Raw genomic sequence first — 26,720 nt, 5'->3', positions numbered from 1 at the left:
TGGTGTAGTGGTGAAGTGGTGTAGTGGTGTAGTAGTGTTGTGCTGGTGTAGTGTAGCGGTTTAGTAGTGGTGTAGTGGTGTAGTGGTGAGGTGGTGTAGTGTAGCGGTTTAGTAGTGGTGTAGTGTGGTGGTGTAGTGCAGTAGTGGTGCAGGGGTGTATTAGTGGTGTAGGGTAGTGGTGTAGTGTAGTGGTATAGTGGTGTAGCATAGTGGTGTAGTGTAGTGGTATAGTGGGGTGGTGTGGTGTAGTGGTGTAGTGTGGTGTAGTGGTGTAGTGTAGTGGTGTAGTATAGTGGTGTAGTGTAGTGGTATAGTGGGGTGGTGTGGTGTAGTGGTGTAGTGTAGTGGTGTAGTATAGTGGTGTAGTGTAGTGGTGTAGTATAGTGGTGTAGTGTAGTGTAGTGGTGTAGTATAGTGGTGTAGTGTAGTGGTGTAGTGTAGTGGTGTAGTATAGTGGTGTAGTGTAGTGTAGTGGTGTAGTATAGTGGTGTAGTGTAGTGTAGTGGTGTAGTGTAGTGTAGTGGTGTAGTGTAGTGGTGTAGTGTAGTGGTGTAGTAGTGTAGTGTGGTGGTGTCATGTAGGGGTGTAGCGCTGTGGTGTAATGTGGTAGTAGTGTAGTGTAGTAGTGGTTTAGTGTAGTGTAGTGGTGTAGTAGTGTAGCGTTGTGGTGTAGAGTAGTGGTGTAGTAGTAGTGTAGTGGTGTAGTGTAGTGGTAGTGTAGTGGTGTGGTGTAGTAGTAGTGGTGTAGTGTAGTGGTGTAGTATACTGGTGTGGGGTAGTAGTGTAGTGGTGTGGTGTAGTAGTGTAGTGTAGTGGTGTAGTGTAGTGGTGCAGTAGTGTAGTAGTGGTGTAGTGTAGTGGTGCAGTAGTGTAGTATACTGGTGTGGTGTAGTAGTATAGTGTAGTGGTGTAGTAGTGTAGTGGTGTAGTAGTGTAGTGGTGTAGTAGTGTAGTGGTGTAATAGTGTAGTGGTATAGTAGTTGTGTAGTGGTGCAGTAGTGGTGTAGTGTAGTGGTGTAGTAGTGTAGTATACTGGTGTGGTGTAGTAGTATAGTGTAGTAGTGTAGTGGTGTAGTGTAGTGGTGTAATAGTGTAGTGGTGTAGTAGTTGTGTAGTGGTGCAGTGTAGTGGTGTAGTAGAGTAGTGTTGGGGTGTAGTGTAATGGTGTAGTGTATTGGTGTAGTGTAGTGTAGTGTAATGGTGTAGTGTAGTGGTGTAATAGTGTAGTGGCGTAGTGTAGTGGTGTAGTAGAGTAGTGTTGGGGTGTAGTGTAGTGGTGTAGTGTAATGGTGTAGTGTAGTGGTGTAGTGGTGTAGTGTAATGGTGTAGTGTAGTGGTGTAGTGTAGTGGTGTAGTGTAGTGTGGTGTATTGGTGTAATGTAGTGAAGTGCCACTCACTTCCACAGAAACCTCCCTCAGTGATCTCCTCCTCGAACAGGTCAGTGAAGCCTCTTCCCGCATTCAGCTTGGCCAGACGGCCGTCAATAAACTGCAACATAAATTACAACACAGCATTACAGACCGGAGATAGAGAGGGAGGGAGGAGGGAGAGAGACAGGGAAGGGAAAGAGAGAGGGAAAAGAAATAGAGAGGAAAGGGGGAGGGGAAGAGAGAGGGGTGAGGGAAAGAAGATGGAGGCAGAGAGGGGGGAGTGAGAGGGGTGGGAGAGAGGGAGGGGGAGGCAGAGAGGGGGGAGTGAGAGGGGTGGGAGAGAGGGAGGGGGAGGCAGAGAGGGGGGAGGGAGAGAGGGAGGGATTGTGAGTGAGAGAGAGAGGTAGAGGGGGCGGGGAGAGAGGGAGAGGGAGGGAAAGAGGGGGAGGGAGGAGGAAAAGAGAGGGGTGAGGGAGAGAAGGTGGAGGCAGAGAGGGGTGAGGGGTGGAGGGAGAGAGAGAGAGAGGGAGGAGAGAAGGGAGAGAGAGAGAGGGGTGGAGGGATAGAGAGGGAGGGGTGGAGGGAGAGAGAGGGAGGAGGGAAAGAGAGGGGTGAGGGAGAGGGGGAGAGAGGGATGGGTGGGAAAGAGAGGGAAGGGGAGGGAAAGAGAGGGGTGTGGGAGAGAAGGTGGAGGCAGATGGGGAGGGAGAGAGGGGGAGGGAAAGAAAGAGGGGTGAGGAAGAGAGAAGGGGGAGAGAGGGGGTAGGGAGAGAGAGGGTGGGGAGGAGGGAGAGAGAGAGGGAAGGGGAAGAGGGAGGGAAAAAGAGGGAGGGGAGAGAAAGAGAGGGATGGGGAGGAAAAGAGAGAGAGGGGTAGAGGGAGAGAGAGAGAGGGGTAGAGGGAGAGAGAGAGAGAGGGGTGGAGGGAGAGAGAGAGAGAGGGGTGGAGGGAGAGAGAGAGAGGGGTGGAGGGAGAGAGAGAGAGGGGTGGAGGGAGAGAGAGAGAGAGGGGTGGAGGGAGAGAGAGAGAGAGGGGTGGAGGGAGAGATAGAGAGAGGGGTGGAGGGAGAGAGAGAGAGAGAGAGAGAGAGAGAGAGGGGGGTGGATGGAGAGAGAGAGGCAGGGGTGGAGAGAGAGAGAGAGGGGTGGAGGGAGAGAGAGAGGTGGAGAGAGAGGGGTGGATGGAGAGAGAGAGAGAGAGAGGGGGGTGGAGAGAGAGAGAGAGAGAGGGGTGGAGAGAGAGAGAGAGAGGGGTGGAGGGAGAGAGAGAGAGAGGGGTGGAGGGAGAGAGAGAGAGAGGGGTGGAGGGAGAGAGAGAGAGAGGGGTGGAGGGAGAGAGAGAGAGAGAGAGAGAGAGAGAGAGGGGGGTGGATGGAGAGAGAGAGGCAGGGGTGGAGAGAGAGAGAGAGGGGTGGAGGGAGAGAGAGAGGTGGAGAGAGAGGGGTGGATGGAGAGAGAGAGAGAGAGAGGGGGGTGGAGAGAGAGAGAGAGAGAGGGGTGGAGAGAGAGAGGGAGGGACGGGTGGAGAGAGAGAGGGAGGGAGGGGTGGAGAGAGAGAGGGAGGGGTGGAGAGAGAGAGGGGTGGAGAGAGAGAGAGAGAGAGAGAGAGGGAGGGAGGGGTGGAGAGAGAGAGGGGTGGAGAGAGAGAGAGAGAGAGAGAGAGAGAGGGAGGGGTGGAGAGAGAGAGGGGTGGAGAGAGAGAGAGAGAGAGGGGTGGAGAGAGAGGGAGGGAGGGGTGGAGAGAGAGAGGGAGAGAGGGGGAGAGAGAGAGAGGGGTGGAGAGAGAGAGAGGGGAGGAGAGAGAGAGATAGAGAGAGAGGGAGGGGTGAGAGAGAGAGAGAGAGAGAGAGAGAGAGAGAGAGAGAGAGAGGGGTGGAGAGAGAGAGGGAGGGAGGGGCGGAGAGAGGGAGGGAGGGGTGGAGAGAGAGAGGGAGGGAGGGGTGGAGAGAGAGAGGGAGGGGTGGAGAGAGGGAGGGAGGGAGGGGTGGAGAGAGAGAGAGAGAGAGAGAGAGGGGTGGAGAGAGAGAGGGAGGGAGGGGTGGAGAGAGAGAGGGAGAGAGGGGGAGAGAGAGAGGGGGGTGGAGAGAGAGAGAGGGGAGGAGAGAGAGAGATAGAGAGAGAGGGAGGGGTGGAGAGAGAGAGAGAGAGAGAGAGAGAGGGGTGGAGAGAGAGAGGGGTGGAGAGAGAGAGGGGTGGAGAGAGAGAGGGGTGGAGAGAGAGAGAGAGAGAGAGAGAGAGAGAGAGAGAGAGAGAGGGGTGGAGAGAGAGAGGGAGGGAGGGGTGGAGAGAGAGAGGGAGAGAGGGGGAGAGAGAGAGAGAGAGAGGGGTGGAGAGAGAGAGAGGGGAGGAGAGAGAGAGATAGAGAGAGAGGGAGGGGTGGAGAGAGAGAGAGAGAGAGAGAGAGAGGGGTGGAGAGAGAGAGGGAGGGAGGGGTGGAGAGAGGGAGGGAGGGGTGGAGAGAGAGAGGGAGGGAGGGGTGGAGAGAGAGAGGGAGGGAGAAAAGGAGGTATGGAGCGAGGCTGAACGACAGGGGAAAGAACACACTCGACTGGGCAAGTGTGTTTAATCCTACCTGTTCCAGACATGTCTCATGGTGAAATGAGGAGGGGTAATGTGGAGCAGGTTGTGGGGATTAGGGCAGTTTGCTGCCTGCTAAGGGTTGGTTTGGCTGGGAGACTGCATGGTGAGGCCTTTCAGCTTCCCAAATGGCACCCTAATCCCTAAATACTGAACTATTAACCAGGGTCCTGGTCTAAAGTAGTGCACTACTTAGGGAATAGGGTGCCATTTGCAGCTCTGGTGTCTGATGCACCAGGAACCTTCATTTCCTGTCACATGGAGTTTATAAAACACTTCCCATAAATATGTTCATTATAAGGTCAGACATTACACGTCCCCCCACACACACAGAGACAGACCTCTGAGCAAAAAACGTTGAGTAAATAGACCAGCATTTCTCAGATAAAACAACTACAGGGATTTAACAACCCCCCCCAAAAAAACCTAAAGAATGTAAATACATTGTATTAATTTATTCAATAAAGTCCTAAAAACATCACAGGCACAGGATAAGAACTGATCCTGGGTCATAGCCTAGCTAATATGAACACACCAGCTCAACCCATCAGGGGCTGGGAGGAGACCTGACCAGACAGACCTGGGTCGTTTCTGTAAAACAGAAAGTGTTCTATGATCTGAAAGATCATTGTAATCTAAAAAGGCAAAAGTGATCCCGAATCAGATCCTAAATCAGATACTCTGAGACGCTTGATACTCTGGTGGAATAAGGGTTAAATAAATTAAAATGTTGGTTTTAGAGCCAATGCGACCCAGCCCACTGTGGGTACAATTAGCAGTCTGCCTGTATCTTGTCAGGGATTGGGCATATCTCTCAGTGGAGCGCTAGGCTAACTAACTACCTAGTGCAAGGCTCTCCTCTTCTCTCCTGTAGCCCTGACCAACTCGTTATAATCCTGCTAATGAGAAATGACACTGCAGATTTTAACCACCGCATGGTAGCTAGCTGCTCCCTTAGCCTGCCCCAATTAGCACACATCATCACCAAGCCAAAGACACACTTATCTCAACCCAAATCAGCACCTAACCAAAGCCCCACTTAACCCCCCCTCCCCTCCCCCTCTTCTACTCCCTCCACTATCGAATTAGGGAAAGGGGGATACCTAGTCAGTTGTACTACTGAATGCATACAACTCAAATGTGTTTTCTGCATTTAATTAACCCTAGTTATTGTGGCCTGTAATTAGACATGGCTCAACAATAGGGCCCACGCATGGACACCGGGCCCACAGCATGGACACCGGGCCCACAGCATGGACACCGGGCCCACAGCATGGACATCAGGTCCACACCAAGGACACCGGGCCCACAGCATGGACACCGGGCCCACAGCATGGACATCAGGTCCACACCAAGGACACCAGGCCCACAGCATGGACACCAGGCCCACAGCATGGACACCGGGCCCACAGCATGGACATCAGGTCCACACCAAGGACACCAGGCCCACAGCATGGACACCGGGCCCACAGCATGGACACCAGGCCCACAGCATGGACACCAGGCCCACAGCATGGACACCAGGCCCACAGCATCTCTCTCTACACTGCTGTCTCTGGTTTATAGGGCTTTGTTTGTTTGTTTGTTTGTTTGTTTTTGCAGAACAACATTTCAAAAGAGATGTGTAAAATGATGAACTGGACAGAATATAGTATTTATGGCCGTGAATCTCAATCAGGTTAAACTGGGTTGAAATTATTGATATTTTCAAATGACAGTACCAGTCAAAAGTTCAGACACACCTACTAATTCAAAGGTTTTTCTTATTTAAAAAAACAAAAAAAAATTCTACCATTGTAGAATAATAGTGAAGACATCAAAACTATGAAATAGCACATATAGAATCTTGTACTAAGCAAAAAAGTGTTAAACAAATCCAAATATATTTTATATTTGAAATTCTCTCAACCAGCTTCATGAGGTAGTCACCTGGAAGGTTTTCTACATTGTAGAAAATGTAGAAAATAATAAATAATAAAGACAATCCTGAATGAGTAGGTGTGTCAACATTTTAATGGTACTGTATATATTACATTTTTCATCCCTCAACTTTTTACCAAAAGAGAGGCGGGGTGCCCCGCTTTGTTATTGTTTCAATTACGGACTCTAGCATTAATCTATAAAAATGAAAACTAATCAAATGTATATCAGATGAGGAGGACACAGATGAAACCAAAGTGTTGACTGATGAATGAAACAGCTGAAACGCACAGCAACCGCCTTTCCTAAATGTTATTGTTTGTGAAGGGATTTTATAGATAAATAAACTAGAAAAGTCTATATGATTATGATAAAGTATCAGACGTTCTATAGCAAGGTGAGGTGAGCGACGTTCAGACATCATCTGGTGTCCACCTGTACTGCTGCTCGTACACAGTAACAGCAGGCAAGTGGAGCAGGCCATCTGTGGGCCAGAGATTGGAATCCTCACTGCAGTGTTCTAGATTACTGTGGAGGACGTTCCAGATTTCTGGAGGACGTTCTAGAACACAAGGGTTAACTGCTGGTCTGAACTTACACGGTGGCTCTGACATCCACGCACACAACATCCCAGTCACACACAGCTCATGTGTTGAGGAGTGAAAACCTCAAGTTCTCCTTAATATCAAACTAACTGGCTTTTACCCACTTTTGGAAATGCTGTCCTACTTTGAGTATGATCTGATTGATGTGTGATTGGTATTGTGGCTGATCCAGTAAACGGTCAGCGCTCCAGCCCCTCCTGTGTTAATGGAGGTCTGATTATGAAGCTGTTCCCCCTGCCTATAGGAGGGGGAAGCATCCCTGAGCCAGTCTTCACTAAACCACTGCATCTACCAAGCAGTGTCCTGAAACCATTCACTATAGAATAGTGGGTGGTTGTGTGTGTGTGTGTGGGGGGGGGGGTTGACAGAAAGCAGGTTATCGTTGACAGACTTTCCCCCACATTCTCTTGGCAGCTCTCCTCCACTGTTCTGTACTAAACGGACCAGGGATGGTGTGTGTGTGTGTGTGTGTGTGTGTGTGTGTGTGTGAATGCATCTGTGAGCGGATGTGGGTCACGGCCGGAGCAGTCGAACGGACCACTGGCCTCTCTCACTTTAATAGGAGAACAGGACTTTAACAGGAAGAGAAGAGATAAGTGACTCCATCACCACGCTACAGAGGAGGAGAGATAACCGCCACATCCCATCCCTACGCTACCACACAGACAGGAGCATAGAGGGAGGGAGGGAGGGAGGGAGGGAGGGAGGGAGGGAGGGAGGGAGGGAGGGAGGGAGGGAGGGAGGGAGGGAGGGAGGGAGCTGTCCTTGAACTGTTGGTGGGTTGCATTCTGTGCTGCCTGGGTAAGTTATGGACGACGGGCAGAGAGAGAGAGAGACAGAGAGATGCTATGCTCTATGCTCCGGTCTGTGTGGTAGCGTAGGGATGGGATGTGGCGGTTATCTCTCCTCCTCTGTAGCGTGAGAGACAGAGACAGAGACACAGAGACAGAGAGACAGAGAGACAGAGATACAGACAGAGAGAGAGAGAGACAGAGAGAGAGAGAGAGAGAGACAGAGAGAGAGAGAGAGAGAGAGACAGAGAGAGAGAGAGAGAGAGAGACAGAGAGAGAGAGAGACAGAGAGACAGAGAGACAGAGAGAGAGAGAGAGAGAGACAGAGAGACAGAGAGACAGAGAGACAGAGACAGAGAGACAGAGAGACAGAGAGAGAGACAGAGAGAGAGAGGCCGAAACAAAGAGCTGATTAAGAAGCTCTCTGCTCCCTCTCACGGATAAATCAACAACAACTTATGAGGGCTGGGGAGGAACAGTCGAACTGTGGCGGGGTGGAAAGGGAACTTTATAGGACTGTGTGGGCTTTGAAAGTATATCTATTAATAGTTTATGTTTCCTAATCAAGGAGTGAAGATATCCTGGGTGCATTTTTGCCTGTGGTTGTTGGTTTGAAGAAAAGAGAGGATAGAAAGAGCTTTCAGTTTAATCAAAGGCTTAAATAACTCCTATTATTATTATTATTTTACAGTTATTAGGAAGGAATTTGCTCATGGTTCTGGAAAGGTGGTGCGCACAAGCACACACCACAGAACACACACCACAGAACACATACACACACACACACACACACACACACACACACACACACACACACACACACACACACACACACACACACACACACACACACACACACACACACACACACACACACACACACACACACACACACACACACACACACACACACCAGTGTTACCTGTTTGAAGAGCTGCAGGTTGACAGCCATCTCCAGGAAGTGTTTCATGGTGCTGGAGCGGTGAGCCACAAAACTCTCCTCGCAGAATGTGATTGGTTCCCCCTGACCAGGAACAGGAAGAGCAGAGAAGAAGATCAGACCATTTAGAACCAGATAACCAGACATTTACCCTTTATATTCTATGGTTGAATACTTTTAAAACATCACATTACCGATGTCATAAAGTACCACAGAAATTGAGTTGACCATCCATTTCTACTTCTAACATATTTTTCACCCCCCAAAAAACGTGGATGTTGATTAAGGCAGCCCCCCCCCCCCCCCCCACACCTTTCTGATTCAGAGGGGTTGGGTTAAAATGTGGAGACACACCTCTCTGATTCAGAGGGGTTGGGTTAAATGCGGAGACACACCTCTCTGATTCAGAGGGGTTGGGTTAAATGCGGAGACACACCTCTCTGATTCAGAGGGGTTGGGTTAAATGCGGAAGACACATTTCAGTTGAATGCATTTAGTTGTACAACTTCCCCTTTCCCCCTCATTCAAGGGTTTTCTTTATTTTTATTATGACATAACACATATGGAATCATGTAGTAACCAAAAAAAGTGTTCAACAAATCAAAACATATTTTATATTTGAGAATCTTCAATGTAGCCGCCCTTTGCACACTGTTGGCATTCTCTCGACCAGCATCACCTGGAATGCTTTTCTAACAGTCTTGAAGGAGTTCCCACATTTGCTGCTTTTCCTTCACTCTGCAGTCCAACTCATCCCAAACCATCTCAATTGGGTTGAGATCAGGTGATCGTGGAGGCCAGGTCATCTGATGCAGCACTCCATCACTCTTCTTCTTGGTCAATTAGCCCTTACACAGCCTGGAGGTGTGTTGGGTCATTGTCTTGTTGAAAAACAAATGATAGCAGGACTAAGTGCAAACCACCCCCACAACATGACACCTCCTCCTCCATGCTTCATGGTGGGAACCACACATGCAGAGATCATCCATTCACCTACTCTGCATCTCACAAAGACACAGCGGTTGGAACCAAAAATCTCAAATTTGGACTCATCAGACCAAAGGATAGTGGTATAATGTCCATTGCTTGTGTTTCTTGGCCCATGCAAGTCTCTTCTTATTATTGGTGTCCTTTAGTAGTGGTTTCTTTGCAGCATTTTGACCATGAAGGCCTGATTCACGCAGTCTCCTCTGAACAGCTGATATTGAGATGTGTCTGTTACTTGAACTCTGTGAAGCATTTATTTGGCCTGCAATTTCTGAGGCTGGTAACTCTAATGAACTTATCCTCTGCAGCAGAGATAACTCTGGGTCTTCCTTTCCTGTGGCGGTCCTCATGAGAGCCAGTTTCATCATAGTGCTTGATGGTTTTTGCGACTGCACCTGAATAAACTTTAAAAGTTCTTGGAATTTTCCGGATTGATTGACCTTCATTACTTAAAGTGATGATGGACTGTCGTTTCTCTTGGCTTATTTGAACTGTTCTTGCCATAATATGGACTTAGTCATCAACCAAATAGGGCTATCTTCTGTATACCACCCCTACCTTGTCACAACACAACTGATTGGCTCAAACGCATGAAGAAAATAAATTCCACAAATGAACTTTTAACAAGGCACACCTGCTAATTGAAATGCATTCCAGATGACTACCTCATGAAGCTGGTTGAGAGAATGCCAATAGTGTGCAACGCTGTCATCAAGGCAAAGGGTGGCTACTTTGAAGAATCTAACACTTTTTTTGGTTACTACATGATTATATAAAGGGTTATTTCATAGTCTTCACTATTATTCTATAATGTAGAAAATAGTGCAAATGAAGAAAAACCCTTGAATGAGTAGGTGTGTCCAAACCTTTGACTGGTACTGTGTATATAAATAAATAAATAATAAAAATAAAAATTGCTCCCAAGGATGAACCAGACTTGTGGAGGTCTACAATGTTTTTTCTGAGGTCTTGGCTGATTTCTTTGGATTTTCCCGTGAGGTCAAGCAGAGGCACTGAGTTTGAAGGTAGGCCTTGAAATACATCCACAGGTACACCTCCAATTGACTCAAATGATGTCAATTAGCCTAACAGAAGCTTCTATAGCCATGACGTCATTTTCTGGAATTTTCCAAGCTGTTTAAAGGCACAGTCAACTTAGTGTGTGTAAACTTCTGACCCATTGGAATTGTGATACAGTGAATTATAAGTGAACTAATCTGTCTGTTAACAATTGTTGGAAAAATGACTTGCGTCATGCACAAAGTAGATGTCCTAACCAACTTGACAAAACTATAGTTAACAAGATATTTGTGGAGTGGTTGAAAAACAAGTTTGAATGACTTCAACCTAAGTGTATGTAAACTTCCGACTTCAACTGTGTATATATATGTATATATACATATAGCCTATATTTCTAGATTCATAGCAGTGTGATTAACAGATATCTTTCTCCTCCATGTTTCATTTACAGCTCAGCAAGGCTCCGACAACAACCCCCCCCCCCCCCCCCCCCCCCCCCCCCCCCAACCATCTCACACACACACACGTTCTGTCAAAGCATATGGGATCCAAAAACACATGGTTCAGTCAGGGGGGGCTCCTTCATTTAACTCAGATTGTGTGTGTGTGTGTGTGTGTGTGTGCCCGTATGCGAGCACGGATGCGTGTGTGTGTGTGTGTTTGTGTGGAATCGTAGGCTTTTTTCCAGAACCTATGGGGACTGGAGAGATGGTGTGTTGGGAGAGAGGACATCACGTTACACACACACACTCCCTTCTCTCTCTGCTTTAAGTGTGTGTTTTCTAAAGGGAGTCAGACGGTATGTTTCTACCACTGTCTGTATACAGACAACACAGAGGCATCATTTATGGATCCCCACTCCAGGGCTCAACACCACCCAATTACCCTCAAAGCCTGTGAACAAAGGCCCTGCTATTTGACAAACACTACATGCTTTGTTCTGGTCTTAACTGGAGTAACTTGCAATTGAGAGGCAGAACGAGAGAGACATGTTCTGGGGTTTAGCCTAGAAAAGGACAGGAAGATGGTACAAGGCGGACTCCTTCAGTGTCTGTGTTTCAGACAAGCCCACCTTCTCTCAACTCAAAACCTTCAACATTCACTCAGTGTTAAAAAACACCTTTCATTTCACAAAACGTACAGGTTTGTATCTAAGGGTTAGGGATAGGGATAGGTTATTACAGGTTTGTATCTAAGGGTAAGGGTTAAGTTATTACAGGTTTGTATCTAAGGGTAAGGGTTAGGGATAGGGTTAGGATATTACAGGTTTGTATCTAAGGGTTAGTGTTAGGGTCTACAGGTTTGTATCTAAGGGTTAGGGTTAGGTTATTGCAGGTTTGTATCTAAGGGTAAGGGTTAGGTTCTTACAGGTTTGTATGTAAGGGTTAGGGTTAGGTTCTACAGGTTTGTATCTAAGGGTAAGGGTTAGGTTCTTACAGGTTTGTATGTAAGGGTTAGGGTTAGGTTCTACAGGTTTGTATCTAAGGGTACGGGTTAGGTTCTTACAGGTTTGTATCTAAGGGTAAGGGTTAGGTTCTACAGGTTTGTATCTAAGGGTTAGGGTTAGGTTCTTACAGGTTTGTATCTAAGGGTTAGGGTTAGGTTCTACAGGTTTGTATCTAAGGGTAAGGGTTAGGTTCTTACAGGTTTGTATGTAAGGGTTAGGGTTAGGTTCTACAGGTTTGTATCTAAGGGTACGGGTTAGGTTCTTACAGGTTTGTATCTAAGGGTACGGGTTAGGTTCTTACAGGTTTGTATCTAAGGGTACGGGTTAGGTTCTTACAGGTTTGTATCTAAGGGTAAGGGTTAGGTTCTACAGGTTTGTATCTAAGGGTTAGGTTCTTACAGGTTTGTATGTAAGGGTTAGGGTTAGGTTCTACAGGTTTGTATCTAAGGGTACGGGTTAGGTTCTTACAGGTTTGTATCTAAGGGTAAGGGTTAGGTTCTACAGGTTTGTATCTAAGGGTTAGGGTTAGGTTCTTACAGGTTTGTATGTAAGGGTACGGGTTAGGTTCTTACAGGTTTGTATCTAAGGGTAAGGGTTAGGTTCTACAGGTTTGTATCTAAGGGTAAGGGTTAGGTTCTACAGGTTTGTATCTAAGGGTTAGGGATAGGTTCTATAGGTTTGTATCTAAGGGATAGGGTTAGGTTATTACAGGTTTGCATCTAAGGGTTAGGGTTAGGTTCTACAGGTTTGTATCTAAGGGTTAGGTGTAGGTTATTACAGGTTTGTATCTAAGGGTAAGGGTTAGGTTCTTACAGGTTTGTATCGGAGGGCGTCTCTGTAGGATCCAAACAAAGCAGCCTGAGCTCGGAGGAAGGACCTTGCTACTCCACTTCCTGTTGCTGTCGACTGCTTCTTCAGCTTACTCTTCAGAGAGTGGAGCTGAGAGAGAGGGAAAGAGAGAAAGAAAGAGAGAGAGAGCGAGAGAGAGAGAGAGAGAGAGAGAGAGAGAGAGAGAGGAGGGAAAGTTAATTGAACACCTCTGGAAGTTGGTAGCTGGAATGGAATATACATTCTGTGTGTGAAGAGTCCCCAGAAAATAAAGTATAGCTTCTCTCCTTCCTAGAAGCTTATCTGTTGTGCTGCAAAGAGCACCTGCTGCTCTGTCAATTGAGCAGAGGATGGAAGGAGAGGGGGATGGGGAGAGCAGAGAAGAGAAGAGAGAGAGATGGAGAGGAGAGCGGAGAGAGATGGAGAGGAGAGCGGAGAGGGGGATGGGGAGGAGAGCGGGGATGAGGAGGAGAGGGGAGAGGGAGGAGAGAGGGATGGGGAGGAGAGGAGAGAGGGATGGGGAGGAGAGGAGAGAGGGATGGGAAGGAGAGAGGAAAGAGGGATGGGGAGGAAAGAATAGAGAGGAGAGAGGGATGGGAGAGGCGAGAGAGGGATGGTAAGGAGAGAGGGATGGGGAGGAGAGAGGAAAGAGGTGAGAGGGATGGGGAGGAGAGAGGAAAGAGGGATGAGAGAGGGATGGGGGAGGAGAGAGGGATGGAGGATGAGAGGGGGGTGAGGGATGAGAGAGGGATGGGGGAGGATAGAGGAAAGAGGAGAAGGGGAGATGGGGAGGAGACAAGAGAAGGGGAGATGGTGAGGAGAGAGGTGAGGGGGATGGGGGAGAGAAGAGAGGGGGATGGGGAGGAGAGAAGAGAGGGGGATAGGGAGGAGAGAAGAGAGGGGGATAGGGAGGAAAGAGGAGAGGGGGATGGGGAGGAGAGAGGAGAGGGGGATGGGGAGGAGGGGGATGGAGGAGAGAAGAGAGGGGGATGGGGAGGAAAAAGGAGAGGGGGATGGAGGAGAGAGGAGAGAGGGATGGGGAGGACAGGAGAGAGGAGAGAGTGTTCAACCGGTGTAGCTCATTCAGCCGACAGTAACTTTCAACTGGTTTTCCCCATTAAGCAGCGAGTCGGAGTCTGAGGCCGAGCCTTCTCTGGTCTCTCCTCCTTCCGTTACGGGGTCTGAGACGCTGAAGCTTCCCACCATTAGCTCTGACAAATTGAAAACCCTAGTCATTGGAAACTCCATTACCCATAGTATTAGACTTAAAACGAATCATCCAGCGATCAAACACTGTTTACCAGGGGGCAGGGCTACCGACGTTAAGGCTAATCTGAAGATGGTGCTGGCTAAAGCTAAAACTGGCGAGTGTAGAGAGTATAGAGATAGTTATCTACGTCGGCACCAACGATGTTAGGATGAAACAGTCAGAGGTCACCAAGCGCAACATAGCTTCAGCGTGTAAATCAGCTAGAAAGATGTCTCTGGCCCCCTCCCAGTTAGGGGGAGCTCTACAGCAGAGTCTCACAACTCAATCGCTGGTTGAAAACTGTTTTCTGCCCCTCCCAAAAGATAGAATTTGTAGATAATTGGCCCTCTTTCTGGGACTCACTCACAAACAGGACCAAGCCTGACCTGCTGAGGAGTGATGGACTCCATCCTGGCTGGAGGGGTGCTCTCATCTTATCTACCAACATAGACAGGGCTCTAACTCCTCCACCTCCACAATGAAATAGGGTGCAGGCCAGGCAGCAGGCAGTTAGCCAGCCTGCCAGCTTATTGGAGTCTGCCACAAGCACAGTCAGTGTAGTCAGCTCAGCTATCCCCATTGAGACCGTGTCTGTGCCTCGACCTAGGTTGGGCAAAACTAAACATGGCGGTGTTCGCCTTAGCAATCTCACTAGGATAAAGACCTCCTCCATTCCTGCCATTATTGAAAGAGATTGTGATACCTCACATCTCAAAATAGGACAACTTAATGTTAGATCCCTCACTTCAAAGGCAGTTAAAGTCAATGAACTAATCACTGATCATAATCTTGATGTGATCGGCCTGACTGAAACATGGCTTAAGCCTGATGAATTTACTGTGTTAAATGAGGCCTCACCTCCTGGTTACACTAGTGACCATTTCCCCCGTGCATCCCGCAAAGGCGGAGGTGTTGCTAACATTTAGAAAATAGCTAATTTCAATTTTTTTTATGACGTTTTCGTCTTTTGAGCTTCTAGTCATGAAATCTATGCAGCCTACCTCAATCACTTTTTATAGCTGCTGTTTACAGGCCTCCTGGGCCATATACAGCGTTCCTCACTGAGTTCCCTGAATTCCTATCGGACCTTGTAGACATAGCAGATAAAATTCAAATTTTTGGTGATTTTAATATTCACATGGAAAAGTCCACAGACCCACCCCAAAAGGCTTTCGCAGCCATCATCGACTCAGTGGGTGTTGTCCAACATGTCTCTGGACCTACTCACTGTCACAGTCATACTCTGGACCTAGTTTTGTCCTATGGAATAAATGTTGTGGATCTTAATGTTTTTCCTCATCATCCTGGACTATTGGACCACCATTTTATTACGATTTCAATCGCAACAAATAATCTGCACAGACCCCAACCAAGGAGCATCAAAAGTCGTGCTATAAATTCTCAGACAACACAAAGATTCCTTGATGCCCTTCCAGACTCCCTCTGCCTACCCAAGGACGTCAGACAAAAATCAGTTAACCACCTAACTGAGGAACTCAATTTAACCTTGCGCAATACCCTAGATGCAGTTGCACGCCTAAAACCTAAAAACATTTGTCATAAGAAACTAGCTCCCTGGTATACAGAAAATACCTGAGCTCTGAAGCAAGCTTCCAGAAAATTGGAACGGAAATGGCGTCACACCAAACTGGAAGTCTTCCGACTAGCTTCCGACTAGCCGTGCAGTATCGAAGAGCCCTTACTGCTGCTCGATCATCCTATTTTTCCAACTTAATTGAGGAAAATAAGAACAATCCTACATTTATTTTTGATACTGTCGCAAAGCTAACTAAAAAGCAGCATTCCCCAAGAGAGGATGGTTTTCACTTCAGCAGTGATACATTCATGAACTTCTTTGAGGAAAAGATCATGATCATTAGAAAGCAAATTACGGACTCCTCTTTAAATCTGCTTATTCCTCTAAAGCTCAGTTGTCCTGAGTCTGCACAACTCTGCCAGGACCTAGGATCAAGAGAGACGCTCAAGTGTTTTAGTACTATATCTCTTGACACAATGATGAAAATAATCATGGCCTCTAAAACTTCAAGCAGCATACTGGACCCTATTCCAACTAAACTACTGAAAGAGCTGCTTCCTGTGCTTGGCCCTCCTATGTTGAACATTATAAACGTCTCTCATTCCACAGGATGTGTACCAAATTCACTAAAAGTGGCAGTAATAAAGCCTCCTTTGAAAAAGGAACTTGACCCAGAAAATATAAAAAACTAAAAATCGGCCTATTTCGAATCTTCCATTCCTCTCAAACATTTTAGAAAAAGCTGTTGCGCGGCAACTCACTGCCTTCCTGAAGACAAACAATGTATACGAAATGCTGGTTTTAGACCCCATCATAGCACTGAGAATGCACTTGGCGTCAGACTGAGGCTCTCCATCTGTCCTCGTGCTCCTAGACCTTAGTGCTGCTTTTGATACCATTGATCACCACATTCTTTGGAGAGATTGGAAACCCAAATTGGTCTACACGGACAAGTTCTGGCCTGGTTTAGAAATCTGTCAGAAAGATATCAGTTTGTCTCTGTGAATGGTTTGTCCTCTGGCAAATAAACTGTAAATTCCGGTGTTCCTCAAGGTTCCGTTTTAAGACCACTATTGCTTTCACTATATATTTTACCTCTTGGGGATGTCATTCGAAAACATAATATTAACTTTCACTGCTATGCGGATGACACACAGCTGTACATTTCAATGAAACATGGTGAAGCCCTAATTACCCTTCCTGGAAGCCTGTGTTTCAGACATAAGGAAGTGGATGGCTGCAAACGTTCTACTTTTAAACTCAGACAAAACAGAGATGCTTGTTCTAGGTCCCAAGAAACAAAGAGATCTTCTGTTGAATCTGACAATTAATCTTGATGGTTGTACAGTCGTCTCAAATAAAACTGAAGGACCTCGGCGTTACTCTGGACCCTGATCTCTCTTTTGATGAACACATCAAGACCATTTCAAGGACAGCTTTTTTTCATCTACATAACATTGCAAAAATCAGAAACTTTCTGTCCAAAAATGCCGAAAAATGAATCCATGCTTTTGTTACTTCTAGGTTAGACTACTGCAATGCTCTACTTTCCGGCTACCCGGATAAAGCACTAAATAAACTTAATTTAGTGCTAAATATGGATGCTAGAATCTTGACTAGAACCAAAAAATGTATCATATTACTCCAGTGCTGGCCTCCCTACACTGGCTTCCTGTTAAGGCAAGGGCTGATTTCAAGGTTTTACTGCTAACCTACAAAGCATTACATGGGCTTACTCCTACCTATCTTTCCGATTTGGTCCTGCCGTACATACCTACACGTACGCTACGGTCACAAGACGCAGGCCTCCTAATTGTCCCTAGAATTTCTAAGCAAACAGCTGGAGGCAGGGCTTTCTCCTATAGAGCTCCATTTTTATGGAATGGTCTGCCTACCCATGTGAGAGACGCAGACTCCGGCTCAACCTTTAAGTCTTTACTGAAGACTCATCTCTTCAGTGGGTCATATGATTGAGTGTAGTCTGGCCCAGGAGTGTGAAGGTGAACGGAAAGGCTCTGGAGCTACGAACCGCCCTTGCTGTCTCTGCCTGACCGGTTCCCCTCTCTCCACTGGGATTCTCTGCCTCTAACCCTATTACAGGGGCTGAGTCACTGGCTTATTGGTGCTTGAGTGGGTTGAGTCACTGACGTGATCTTCCTGTCTGGGTTGGGTTGTGCTGTGGCGGAGATCTTTGTGGGCTATACTCGGCCTTGTCTCAGGATGGTAAGTTGGTGGTTGAAGATATCCCTCTAGTGGTGTGGGGGCTGTGCTTTGGCAAAGTGGGTGGGGTTATATCCTGCCTGTTTGGCCCTGTCCAGGGGTATCATCGGATGGGGCCACAGTGTCTCCTGACCCCTCCTGTCTCAGCCTCCAGTATTTATGCTGCAGTAATTTATGTGTTGAGGGGCTAGGGTAAGTCTGTTATATCTGGAGTACTACTCCTGTCTTATCCGGTGTCCTGTGTTAATTTAAGTATGCTTTCTCTAATTCTCTTTTTCTTTCTCTCTCTCAGAGGACCTGAGCCCTAGGAACATGCCTCAGGACTACCTGGCATGATGACTCCTTACTGTCCCCAGTCCACCTGGTCGTGCTGCTGCTCCAGTTTCAGCTGTTCTGCCTGTGGCTATGGAACCCTGACCTGTTCACCGGACGTGCTACCTGTCCCAGACCTGCTGTTTTCAACTCTCTAGAGACAGCAGGAGTAGTAGAGATACTCTTAATGATCGGCTATGAAAAGCCAACTGACATTTACTCCTGAGGTGCTGACTTGCTGCACCCTCGACAACTACTGTGATTATTATTATTTGACCATGCTGGTCATTTATGAACATTTGAACATCTTGGCCATGTTCTGTTATAATCTCCACCCGGCACAGCCAGATGAGGACTGGCCACCCCTCATAGCCTGGTTCCTCTAGGTTTCTTCCTAGGTTCTGGCCTTTCTATGGAGTTTTTCCTAGCCGCCGTGCTTCTACACCTGCATTGCTTGCTTTTGGGGGTTTTAGGCTGGGTTTCTGTACAGCACTTTGAGATATCAGCTTATGTAGGAAGGGCTATATAAATACATTTGATTTGAGAGGGGAGAGGGATGGGGAGGAGAGAGGAGAGGGGAATGAGGAGGAGAGGAAAGAGGGATGGGGAGGAGAGAGGGGAGAAGGGGATGGAGGAGAGGGGGATGGGGGGAGAGAGGAGAGGGGGATGGGGAAAAGGAGGAGAGGGAGATGGGGAAAAGGAGGAGAGGGAGATGGGGAGAAGGAGGAGAGGGAGATGGGGAGAAGGAGGAGAGGGAGATGGGGGAGAAGGAGGAGAGTTTGGGAGGGACTGAGAAAGAAATTACACAGTTGTCTCGTTCTCTACATCATTTCACTTCTTTCTTCTCTTCTCTCTCTCCTTTCTCTGTTTCCATGACTCTCTGTACTATCCTCCTGCAATGGTCTCTTGACATGAGCTGTAATTCATTTATTTCTGAGCGCTGAGCTCTCTCTTTACAGAACAGTAGGGAACAGTACAGTAGGAACAGTACAGTAGGGAACAGAATAGTAGGGAACAGTAGAGTACAGTTGTGAACAGTACAGTAGGGAACAGTAAAGTATGGAACATAATAGTAGGGAACAGTAGGGAACAGTATAGTACATTAGGGAACAGCAGAGTACAGTAGGGAACAGTAGAGTACAGTAGAAAACATTAGAGTACATTAGGGAACAGTAGAGTACAGTAGGCAACAGTAGAGTACAGTAGGCAACAGTAGAGTACATTAGGGAACAGTAGAGTACAGTAGGCAACAGTAGAGTACAGTAGGCAACAGTAGAGTACAGTAGGCAACAGTAGAGTACAGTACAGTAGAGTACAGTACAGAACAGTAGAGTAGGGAACAGCAGGGAACAGTCGAGTACAGTTGGGGCAGTAGAGTACAGAAGGGAACAGTACAGCAGGGAACATAACAGTAGGGAACAGTACAGTAGGGAACAACAGTACAGTAGGAAACAGAAGGGAACAGAAGTGTACAGTAGGGAACAGAACAGTAGGGAACAGTACAGTAGGAAACAGAAAAGTAGGGAACAGAACACTACAGAACAGTACAGTAGGGAACATTACAGCAGGGAACAGTACAGCAGGGAACAGTACAGTAGGGAACAGTACAGTAGGGACCAGGACAGTAGGGACCAGGACAGTAGGGACCAGTACAGTAGGGACCAGTACAGTAGGGAGGAGAACACTACAGTAGGAAACAGTACAGTACAGTATGGAAGAGAACAGTACAGTAGGGAACAGTAAAATAGGGAACAGTACAGCAGGGAACAGTAAAATAGGGAGGAGAACAGTACAGTAGGGAACAGTACAGTAGGGTACACTACAGTAGGGGAGAGTACAGTAGGGAACAGTAAAATAGGGAACAGAACAGCAGGGAACAGTACAGTAGGGAGGAGAACAATACAGTAGGGAGGAGAACAGTACAGTAGGGAACACTGCAGCAGGGAACAGTACAGCAGGGAACAGTACAGTAGGGACCAGGACAGTAGGGACCAGGACAGTAGGGACCAGGACAGTAGGGACCAGTACAGTAGGGACCAGTACAGTAGGGAGGAGAACACTACAGTAGGAAACAGTACAGTACAGTATGGAAGAGAACAGTACAGTAGGGAACAGTAAAATAGGGAACAGTACAGCAGGGAACAGTAAAATAGGGAGGAGAAAAATACAGTAGGGAACAGTACAGTAGGGTACACTACAGTAGGGGAGAGTACAGTAGGGAACAGTAAAATAGGGAACAGAACAGCAGGGAACAGTACAGTAGGGAGGAGAACAATACAGTAGGGAGGAGAACAGTACAGTAGGGAACACTGCAGTAGGGACCAGTAAAATAGGGAACAGTACAGAAGGGAACAGTACAGTAGGGAACAGTACAGTAGGGAACAGTACAGTAGGGAACAGTACAGTAGGGAACAGTACAATAGGGAACAGTACAATAGGGAACAGTACAGTAGGGAACAGTACAGTAGGGAGGAGAACAGTACGGGAGGAGAACAGTACAGTAGGGAAGAGAACAGTACAGTAGGGTACACTACAGTAGGGGACAGTACAGTAGGGACCAGTACAGTAGGGACCAGTACAGTAGGGAACAGTACAGTAGGGAAGAGAACACTACAGTAGGAAACAGTACAGTACAGTATGGAAGAGAACAGTACAGTAGGGAACAGTAAAATAGGGAACAGTACAGCAGGGAACAGTACAGTAGGGAACAGTACAGTAGGGAACAGTAAAATAGGGAACAGTACAGCAGGGAACAGTACAGTAGGGAACAGTACAGTAGGGAACAGTACAGTAGGGTACAGTACAGTAGGGAGGAGAACAGTACAGTACGGAACAGTAAAATAGGGAACAGTACAGCAGGGAACAGTACAGTAGGGAACAGTACAGTAGGGAGGAGAACAGTACAGTAGGGATCAGTACAGTAGGGAAGAGAAAAGTACAGTAGGGAACAGTACAGTAGGGAACAGTACAGTAGGGAACAGTAGGGAACAGTAGTGAACAGAACAGTAGGGAGCAGTACAGTAGGGAGGAGAACAGTACAGCAGGGAACAGTAAAATAGGGAACAGTACAGCAGGGAACAGTACAGTAGGGAACAGTACAGTAGGGAAAGGTACGAGAAAAGTACAGTAGGGAACAGTACAGTAGGGACCAGTACAGTAGGGAAGAGAAAAGTACAGTAGGGTCAGTACAGTAGGGAAGAGAAAAGTACAGTAGGGAACAGTACAGTATGGAACAGTACAGTAGGGAACACTACAGTAGAGAAAACTACAGTAGAGAACACTACAGTAGGGAACAGTAGAGTAGGGAACACTACAGTAGGGAACACTACAGTAGGGAACACTACAGTAGGGAAGAGAAAATTAGGGAACAGTACAGTAGGGAACAGTACAGTAGGGTACACTACAGTAGGGAACAATACAGTAGGGAACAGTACAGTAGGAAACAGTACAGTAGGAAACAGTACAGTAGTGATCAGTACAATAGGGATCAGTACAATAGGGATCAGTACAATAGGGATCAATACAATAGGGAACACTACAGTAGGGAACACTACAGTAGAGAAAACTACAGTAGGGAACAGTACAGTAGGGAACAGAACACTACAGAACAGTACAGTAGGGAACACTACAGCAGGGAACAGTACAGCAGGGAACAGTACAGTAGGGAACAGTACAGTAGGGACCAGGACAGTAGGGACCAGGACAGTAGGGACCAGTTCAGTAGGGACCAGTACAGTAGGGAGGAGAACACTACAGTAGGAAACAGTAAAATAGGGAACAGTACAGCAGGGAACAGTAAAATAGGGAGGAGAACAGTACAGTAGGGAACAGTACAGTAGGGTACACTACAGTAGGGGAGAGTACAGTAGGGAACAGTAAAATAGGGAACAGAACAGCAGGGAACAGTACAGTAGGGAGGAGAACAATACAGTAGGGAGGAGAACAGTACAGTAGGGAACACTGCAGTAGGGACCAGTAAAATAGGGAACAGTACAGAAGGGAACAGTACAGTAGGGAACAGTACAGTACGGACCAGTACAATAGGGAACAGTACAGTAGGGAACAGTACAGTAGGGAGGAGAACAGTACGGAACAGAACAGTACAGTAGGGAAGAGAACAGTACAGTAGGGTACACTACAGTAGGGGACAGTACAGTAGGGACCAGTACAGTAGGGACCAGTACAGTAGGGAACAGTACAGTAGGGAACAGTACAGTAGGGAAGAGAACACTACAGTATGGAAGAGAACAGTACAGTAGGGAACATTAAAATAGGGAACAGTACAGCAGGGAACAGTACAGTAGGGAACAGTACAGTAGGGAACAGTAAAATAGGGAACAGTACAGCAGAGAACAGTACAGTAGGGAACAGTACAGTAGGGAACAGTACAGTAGGGTACAGTACAGTAGGGAGGAGAACAGTACAGTACGGAACAGTAAAATAGGGAACAGTACAGCAGGGAACAGTACAGTAGGGAACAGTACAGTAGGGAGGAGAACAGTACAGTAGGGATCAGTACAGTAGGGAAGAGAAAAGTACAGTAGGGAACAGTACAGTAGGGAACAGTACAGTAGGGAACAGTAGGGAACAGTAGTGAACAGAACAGTAGGGAGCAGTACAGTAGGGAGGAGAACAGTACAGCAGGGAACAGTAAAATAGGGAACAGTACAGCAGGGAACAGTACAGTAGGGAACAGTACAGTAGGGAAAGGTACGAGAAAAGTACAGTAGGGAACAGTACAGTAGGGACCAGTACAGTAGGGAAGAGAAAAGTACAGTAGGGTCAGTACAGTAGGGAAGAGAAAAGTACAGTAGGGAACAGTACAGTATGGAACAGTACAGTAGGGAACACTACAGTAGAGAAAACTACAGTAGAGAACACTACAGTAGGGAACAGTAGAGTAGGGAACACTACAGTAGGGAACACTACAGTAGGGAACACTACAGTAGGGAAGAGAAAATTAGGGAACAGTACAGTAGGGAACAGTACAGTAGGGTACACTACAGTAGGGAACAGTACAGTAGGGAACAGAACACTACAGAACAGTACAGTAGGGAACAGAACACTACAGAACAGTACAGTAGGGAACACTACAGCAGGGAACAGTACAGCAGGGAACAGTACAGTAGGGAACAGTACAGTAGGGACCAGGACAGTAGGGACCAGGACAGTAGGGACCAGTACAGTAGGGGCAGTACAGTAGGGAGGAGAACACTACAGTAGGAAACAGTACAGTACAGTATGGAAGAGAACAGTACAGTAGGGAACAGTAAAATAGGGAACAGTACAGTAGGGAACAGTAAAATAGGGAACAGTACAGCAGGGAACAGTACAGTAGGGAACAGTACAGTAGGGTACAGTACAGTAGGGTACAGTACAGTAGGGAGGAGAACAGTACAGTACGGAACAGTAAAATAGGGAACAGTACAGCAGGGAACAGTACAGTAGGGAACAGTAGGGAACAGTAGTGAACAGAACAGTAGGGAGCAGTACAGTAGGGAGGAGAACAGTACAGCAGGGAACAGTAAAATAGGGAACAGTACAGCAGGGACCAGTACAGTAGGGAAGAGAAAAGTACAGTAGGGTCAGTACAGTAGGGAAGAGAAAAGTACAGTAGGGAACAGTACAGTATGGAACAGTACAGTAGGGAAGAGAAAAGTACAGTAGGGAACACTACAGTAGGGGACACTACAGTAGGGGACACTACAGTAGGGGACACTACAGTAGGGAACAGTAGAGTAGGGAACACTACAGTAGGGAACACTACAGTAGGGAACACTACAGTAGGGAAGAGAAAATTAGGGAACAGTACAGTAGGAAACAGTACAGTAGGGAACACTACAGTAGGGATCAGTACAATAGGGATCAGTACAATAGGGATCAGTACAATAGGGATCAGTACAATAGGGAACACTACAGTAGGGAACACTACAGTAGGGTACACTACAGTAGGGAACAATACAGTAGGGAACAGTACAGTAGGAAACAGTACAGTAGTGATCAGTACAATAGGGATCAGTACAATAGGGATCAGTACAATAGGGAACACTACAGTAGGGAACACTACAGTTGGGTAAAATACAGTAGGGAACAATACAGTAGGGAACAGTACAGTAGGAAACAGTACAGTAGGGTCAGTACAGTAGGGAAGAGAAAAGTACAGTAGGGTCAGTACAGTAGGGAAGAGAAAAGTACAGTAGGGAACAGTACAGTAGGGAACACTACAGTAGGGAACACTACAGTAGGGGACACTACAGTAGGGGACACTACAGTAGGGGACACTACAGTAGGGGAGACTACAGTAGGGGACACTACAGTAGGGGAGACTACAGTAGGGAAGAGAAAAGTACAGTAGGGCACAGTACAGTAGGGAACAGTACAGTAGGGAACACTACAGTAGAGAAAACTACAGTAGAGAACACTACAGTAGGGAACAGTAGAGTAGGGAACACTACAGTAGGGAACACTACAGTAGGGAAGAGAAAATTAGGGAACAGTACAGTAGGGAACAGTACAGTAGGGAACACTACAGTAGGGTACACTACAGTAGGGAACAATACAGTAGGGAACAGTACAGTAGGAAACAGTACAGTAGGAAACAGTACAGTAGTGATCAGTACAATAGGGATCAGTACAATAGGGATCAGTACAATAGGGATCAGTACAATAGGGAACACTACAGTAGGGAACACTACAGTAGAGAAAACTACAGTAGGGAACAGTACAGTAGGGAACAGAACACTACAGAACAGTACAGTAGGGAACACTACAGCAGGGAACAGTACAGCAGGGAACAGTACAGTAGGGAACAGTACAGTAGGGACCAGGACAGTAGGGACCAGGACAGTAGGGACCAGTACAGTAGGGACCAGTACGGTAGGGTGGAGAACACTACAGTAGGAAACAGTACAGTACAGTATGGAAGAGAACAGTACAGTAGGGAACAGTAAAATAGGGAACAGTACAGCAGGGAACAGTAAAATAGGGAGGAGAACAGTACAGTAGGGAACAGTACAGTAGGGTACACTACAGTAGGGGAGAGTACAGTAGGGAACAGTAAAATAGGGAACAGAACAGCAGGGAACAGTACAGTAGGGAGGAGAACAATACAGTAGGGAGGAGAACAGTACAGTAGGGGACACTGCAGTAGGGACCAGTAAAATAGGGAACAGTACAGTAGGGAACAGTACAGTAGGGAACAGTACAGTAGGGAACAGTACAGTAGGGAACAGTACAGTACGGACCAGTACAATAGGGAACAGTACAGTAGGGAACAGTACAGTAGGGAGGAGAACAGTACGGAACAGAACAGTACAGTAGGGAAGAGAACAGTACAGTAGGGTACACTACAGTAGGGGACAGTACAGTAGGGACCAGTACAGTAGGGACCAGTACAGTAGGGAACAGTACAGTAGGGAAGAGAACACTACAGTAGGAAACAGTACAGTACAGTATGGAAGAGAACAGTACAGTAGGGAACAGTAAAATAGGGAACAGTACAGCAGGGAACAGTAAAATAGGGAACAGTACAGCAGGGAACAGTACAGTAGGGAACAGTACAGTAGGGAACAGTACAGTAGGGTACAGTACAGTAGGGAGGAGAACAGTACAGTAGGGAACAGTACAGCAGGGAACAGTACAGTAGGGAACAGTACAGTAGGGTACAGTAAAGTAGGGAGGAGAACAGTACAGTACGGAACAGTAAAATAGGGAACAGTACAGCAGGGAACAGTACAGTAGGGAACAGTACAGTAGGGAGGAGAACAGTACAGTAGGGGAGAGAAAAGTACAGTAGGGAACAGTACAGTAAGGAACAGTACAGTAGGGAACAGTAGTGAACAGAACAGTAGGGAGCAGTACAGTAGGGAGGAGAACAGTACAGCAGGGAACAGTAAAATAGGGAACAGTACAGCAGGGAACAGTACAGTAGGGAACAGTACAGTAGGGAAAGGTACAGTAGGGAAGAGAAAAGTACAGTATGGAACAGTACAGTAGGGAAGAGAAAAGTACAGTAGGGAACAGTACAGTAGGGACCAGTACAGTAGGGAAGAGAAAAGTACAGTAGGGAACAGTACAGTAGGGACCAGTACAGTAGGGAAGAGAAAAGTACAGTAGGGTCAGTACAGTAGGGAAGAGAAAAGTACAGTAGGGAACAGTACAGTATGGAACAGTACAGTAGGGAAGAGAAAAGTACAGTAGGGAACACTGCAGTAGGGAACAGTACAGTAGGGAACACTACAGTAGGGAACACTACAGTAGGGGACACTACAGTAGGGGAGACTACAGTAGGGGAGACTACAGTAGGGGACACTACAGTAGGGAAGAGAAAAGTACAGTAGGGCACAGTACAGTAGGGAACAGTACAGTAGGGAACACTACAGTAGAGAAAACTACAGTAGAGAACACTACAGTAGGGAACACTACAGTAGGGAACAGTAGAGTAGGGAACACTACAGTAGGGAACACTACAGTAGGGAACACTACAGTAAGGAAGAGAAAATTAGGGAACAGTACAGTAGGGAACAGTACAATAGGGATTAGTACAATAGGGAACACTACAGTAGGAAACACTACAGTAGGGTACACTACAGTAGGGAACAATACAGTAGGGAACAGTACAGTAGGAAACAGTACAGTAGGGTCAGTACAGTAGGGAAGAGAAAAGTACAGTAGGGTCAGTACAGTAGGGAAGAGAAAAGTACAGTAGGGAACACTACAGTAGGGAACACTACAGTAGGGGACACTACAGTAGGGGACACTACAGTAGGGGAGACTACAGTAGGGGAGACTACAGTAGGGGACAGTACAGTAGGGAAGAGAAAAGTACAGTAGGGAACACTACAGTAGGGAACAGTACAGTAGGGAACAGTACAGTAGGGAAGAGAAAAGTACAGTAGGGGACAGTACAGTAGGGAAC

General features: G+C 47.0%; 1 protein-coding gene across 1 annotated transcript in view; it reads right to left on the bottom strand.

Moving 5' to 3' along the window:
• LOC139409532 (DENN domain-containing protein 1B-like) overlaps nucleotides 1-26,720 on the bottom strand; it is a 258,068-nt gene that overhangs the window by 55,230 nt on the left and 176,118 nt on the right. Inside the window, exons 14-16 of the mRNA XM_071154810.1 lie at nucleotides 12,471-12,596; nucleotides 8,186-8,287; nucleotides 1,399-1,489 (exon numbers count right to left, since the gene is read on the bottom strand). Coding sequence (XP_071010911.1) covers nucleotides 1,399-1,489; nucleotides 8,186-8,287; nucleotides 12,471-12,596 — 319 coding nt within the window. The remainder of the gene's footprint in view (nucleotides 1-1,398; nucleotides 1,490-8,185; nucleotides 8,288-12,470; nucleotides 12,597-26,720) is intronic.

The sequence above is a fragment of the Oncorhynchus clarkii genome, chromosome 5 (assembly GCF_045791955.1).
Source record: "Oncorhynchus clarkii lewisi isolate Uvic-CL-2024 chromosome 5, UVic_Ocla_1.0, whole genome shotgun sequence".
Classification (NCBI taxonomy): domain Eukaryota; kingdom Metazoa; phylum Chordata; class Actinopteri; order Salmoniformes; family Salmonidae; genus Oncorhynchus; species Oncorhynchus clarkii.
The sequence above is the reverse complement of the archived record's forward strand: the minus strand, read 5'-3'. Positions and strand labels throughout refer to the sequence as shown.